The sequence below is a fragment of the Arachis stenosperma genome, chromosome 9 (genome assembly GCF_014773155.1).
Source record: "Arachis stenosperma cultivar V10309 chromosome 9, arast.V10309.gnm1.PFL2, whole genome shotgun sequence".
In the NCBI taxonomy this organism is placed as follows: Eukaryota; Viridiplantae; Streptophyta; class Magnoliopsida; order Fabales; family Fabaceae; genus Arachis; species Arachis stenosperma.
Window position 1 is genome coordinate 160,952,567 of NC_080385.1, and position 4,817 is coordinate 160,957,383.

Sequence of the window (4,817 nt, forward strand, 5' to 3'; positions counted from 1 at the left end):
AAATGGATCCTCTGATTTGCTTCCAAAACCTTAAAAACAAAAAACTCAGAGAGTCCGATTTCTTAACACCAAATATGAACAAAAAATTGTCCCACAAATTAGTGTAGCATCTCCATCATCCATAACCTAACACAACTCCTTCACCTCTTCTATTTTTTTTAAATGAGAGAACTGAGCCTTCTCTTTTTTTTCCCTAATGTAAACATTAAAATAATGCAATTTGTGTAGAATAATAATATGCCTTTAATGGACACCTGACCCAGCTAAAGCCGGATTTTAATATGGACTATTTGTTTATGTTGTCATCAGTAAAACATTTCCTTTTAGCAAAAAGATAAAAATAAAAATTAGTGCCCATTTACATACTAAAAATTATTCAAATGGACACCAAACTTTTGTATGAAAAAATTAAAATTGTTTTTCCTTTCAACTAACTAAACATTTTTTAACCTGAAAATAATATTATCATCCATCATTTTACATGAGTAGTAGTGGAGACATCCATGCATCTTCTCAAGTCTTCCAATTAAGTTCATAAAGTCAATGATGGGAGAAATTAACAAGATTATTTAAGAAATTAATAATGTCCTCCTCCACTCCACTATTTAACAATTCCATACACCCAACTAACAATAATTAGGAACTTCCAAGAACATAAAACATGAAAGTACTACTTACAGGGTGGTTCTGTGGTATCTAGCTCCACCCATTTTCAACAATAAATTAAAATAAAAATAAAAAAGAAGAAGAAAGAAAATTACAGGACTTGGCATGTGCCTTGTTATTATTTTATTTTATCCTACATGGACCCCCTTGTTTCTCTCTCTTTCTTTTTGTGTGATCTTGAATTTACACTTTACAAATAAATAATAAATAATATAATATAAGCCTAAAAAACATACATGTAGTCTCTTCCCCACTATAGGTGCTTTGCTGGCCCATGTGAACTGTTTTGTTTTTGTTTTAAATCTCTGATCTGAGTTTCATGGCGGCTCCGGAATCTGACCCACAAAACCAATGATCTCCTTTTGAGATGGCCCATTATTCATCACATAAAAGTCTGTCAGATAGGTACCTTGTGCACCCTCACATTGCAAAGAACAAGACACATACCTCTCATAATTGAAACAAATAATTCTTCTTTTTTTGCTTCATGCCATTGTGCCTTTTATCACAAACTTCTGTGATGATAATATTGAGAACAAGTGAAAAGAAAATAATAATAATAATAATAATAATAATAATAATAATAGAATTTTGTTTTTGAAAGAAAAAAAAAAGAAGTAAAATACATAAACTCTCTTCCATGATTCCATCCAATCAGAAACTTCCTTATCTTGTCTCATTCAACCGCGTCCACTGAAGAAAGTTTATTTGTCGCAATCTCGTAACGGTTACCTCCTTCATCTTCCACACTATCTCCATCACCATCATCATCGTCATCTACTACTTCATCATCATCATCATCCTCCTCTTCTTCTTCATGATCATATTCTCTCTCTCTCTTTCTAGATTCATCATCTTCATGGCATGCATTATTACTCTTATCCACATCCTTATCCTGCTGCTGCTGAGGGGGAGGCCTCCATTGCTGCTCGGGTTGCACCATCAACGGCTCCATCATCATCTCATTGGTCTTATTCGTGATGTGAAAGGAGAAAGTGTTGGTATTGTGGCCTTTGCTTTTCTCTCTGTAGAGAGCATCGAGTTCATGAAAATAGGGACAAGTCTTGCTATCTTCTCGCCTTTGCTTCTTGCTCTCTTTCACTTTCTTGAAGTACTTGTTGATGTTCTCCCACTTCTCCTTGCACCTCTTGGCGCTTCTGTTGTACCCTAGCCTCTGCATCCCCGCTGATATGTCCTCCCATAACGGAGCTTTTGGTCCATTCTCCTGATACTTAGGTTCCATGCTCGTTCGAAGCCTTATCAAAGCATGTACTTCAGCTTTTGGCCACCTTGATGATGGACTCGTCAATGGACCCGGACTGTCACCGTTAGTCAATGCTGGAGGTTGTAATTGTTTTTGCGGTTGCGGTTGCAGTTGCGGCTGTGGTTGTGGTGGTGGTTGTACTTGTACCGGTGTTGGTGTTGGTGTTGGTGTCGGTGTCGGTGTTGGTTGTTGGAAGAAATTGGCTCCAAAGGAAACTGTGATTGGAGGTTGTGGTGGTGGAGTTTGTTGTTGGCCGGATAACTTTTGCAAGAATGCGATAACGGCGGCGTCTTTTGCGGCGGCGGTTGATCGTTCTTGGACGAGAATGTCGTGCTCTCTATTGATCCTAGTCATCTCTTGCATCCTCCATGCATCTTGCTGAGCAACTTGCTCCCTCTCCCTCTTGTCTATGGCTTCCAAGAATCTCTTCTGCATCTCCTCCTGCTTCGCCAACACCTGCCTAGTCAGCCTCCTGAAGTACTCCTTCCATTTTCTCTTATTCCTGTACTTCTCCTCCAAATCCTCGTCAGAGGCCGTGGAAGAAGAAGTCGAGGTAGAAGAGAAAAGGTTGTTCATTATAGGCAAAGAATGTTGCACACGACTATCAGTATTATTGATATTATTAATATTTTGTTGTGACGATGGATTATTAGGGTTGGTAACGACAGTTGTGGTGGTGGTTGGTGGTGGTGTAGGGTTTGTGGATGGAACAGTGGTGGTGGTGGTGGTGGCGTCACTAGGCCTTGTTGGTAATAATGGCAGTGTGTTTGTTGGCAAAGTGGGTGGTGGTTGTGGCTTTGGTGTAGGGTTGTATGAAAGAGTGAATTGATGATTCTCAAGAGCTTGCAATTGGTCAAAGAATTTGTAGGTTTTGATTTTGCCTTCGGATTTTCCACTTCGATTCTCTTTCGTTCTCTTGTGGTACTTATAAACGTTCTCAAATTTCTCTTTACACTTCTTTGCGCTTCGATGATATCCAAGTTCTCCTAGTTTCCTAATGTATAGTGAGATAAAGCCGTTAAAAATAGAAACAAAAATATTCACGTAAAGTAAAATTTTTGGTTTTTTATATGTACTGCCCGGACCGTACGAAATTAGATAGAAAGAAAAAAAAATAAAGAAAGAAAGTGATGATGATGATGATATATTCATATCGGAAAGGACGAATTCCAGGAAAGAAAAGAAGACAAATTAAAACTCAACAAGACTCCAGCAAATTCCGCAACTGACACAGAATAATATGCAATGATTCAATTGATTTCTTTCAACTATGGATCCGAGACATGACATGCATATTATTATTCTTATCCTAAAAGGACTTGATAACTTGATCACTTAATTAACTGATTTTGAAAGAGAGGAAAAGAAAAGAAGCATGAATGAATGATGAAGAAGGTAGGGTGTATAGTGTATACATACCTTGAAACTTCTTCCCAGAGTGGACCCTTGAGACTTGAATCTCGAAACACAGAATCCATATCCGACCTTATCTTCAAGAGAGCCAAAGTTTCTTGCCGGGGCCACCGGTTTCCACCACCAAAGTTCATCTTCTCACCCTCATCGCCACCAATGGCCTCGCCGCCGCCCTCCGCAGCCGCGGCCTCCCCGGTGGAGGTTTCCAACACAGTAGGGTCTCCTAGCTGCATGTAGCTATAGCTATAGAAAGCTACAGAAGAAGATGATGATGTATGTCCCTACCCTCAGGAATGAAAGCAATTACAGCCTGAGAAAAAAAAAAGGGAATATATCAGAAAACAAGGGGAATAGTATACTCATCAAAGGGTTTTTATTATGCGCATGGAGATGCTTTCAGGGGTGGAAATATATTTTTTTATTTTTAGGTGGGATCTCTCTGTCAATTTCGTGTTATATAAAAGAAAATGGAGAAAAAAATAAATAAATTATATTATGCTGCTTTAGTTTAATTAATTTGCTTTGGCTTGTATTTATTATCATTATTGTTCTTCTTCTTATTATTTTAACCCTTATGATTATATATTAGGGGGTTTATGGAATCTTGCAGTATGATATAAACCTTTTTGAAAAGAAAAAACTTTTTATTATATTTAGTAATTAAAATTAGATATATTCATGTTTTATAAATAAATAATTAATTTATTAATTTTTCTTTCATAGCTATAGAAAAATATTTATTAGGAATTTTTGTTGATTTTTTTTTTTATTTTTAAAGGACAGAGGATTAGCTTTGGGTTCTGTTATGTGTGTCATACGTAAGTGCTGGAAAAAGGAAAAGGAAAGCTAAGGGATAAATTATAACATAGATCGTTCAAAGCGAAAATAATAATGATAGCGAGGTATGGTAGTAAAAAAATGGAAAAGATAATAACAATAATAATATTTTTTATTTGATATGTATTTTTAAAATTTAGAACACATGTAGTAGTGGGAACAGCCTGCAGATAGCGACGATGGAGATAATAAGATGGCCCATACCCCATTTGTAGGTCAGCTTTGCTTATTGGGGTTTCTTTGCATTTACTCAATTGCCCCTTATTATGTGGATATATAAATATCATAGACTTTTTTTTTAAATCAAAAGATATATGGTTGAAAGTTGAAACACTCAACAACTTACTTTTGAGAAGTATTAGATTTGGTAAAAATTTAGGTGTATAGTTAATTTTATGTAAAATTGATAGTTAAAAATTATTAGGTATTAATTTAGTTAAATTTTTTAACGATTCTTAATTATTAACTTCATATAAAATTAATTGTACCTGAATTTCTACTATAAAATTTATAATCTATTTTTTTAATATTTAGAATAATTATCTAGAATATAAATATTTGTAGATAAGTAATCTAATATTAGATTGAATAAATTTTAAAGATAAATTATCATTTGTACTCATAAAAATTTAAAACG

The 4,817-nt window shown here is 35.4% G+C and overlaps 1 protein-coding gene across 2 annotated transcripts; it reads right to left on the reverse strand.

The window, feature by feature from the left end:
- Nucleotides 1-502: 502 nt before the first annotated feature.
- LOC130951118 (trihelix transcription factor DF1-like) lies at nucleotides 503-3,737 on the reverse strand. Of its 2 annotated transcripts, XR_009073838.1 has the most exons (3): nucleotides 3,350-3,737; nucleotides 1,293-2,924; nucleotides 503-1,181 (listed from the first exon to the last, which is right to left on the reverse strand). XR_009073838.1 is itself a non-coding variant. In XM_057879734.1 (2 exons), exons 1-2 carry the CDS (start codon nucleotides 3,574-3,576, stop codon nucleotides 1,343-1,345), a joined length of 1,809 nt encoding a protein of 602 aa, XP_057735717.1. In that variant the 5' UTR covers nucleotides 3,577-3,737; the 3' UTR covers nucleotides 1,224-1,342. The 2 variants fall into 2 exon arrangements, 1 of the variants encoding a protein (XP_057735717.1); XM_057879734.1 differs by lacking the exon at nucleotides 503-1,181 and having other exon boundaries at nucleotides 1,224-2,924.
- Between the last annotated feature and the right edge of the window lie 1,080 nt (nucleotides 3,738-4,817).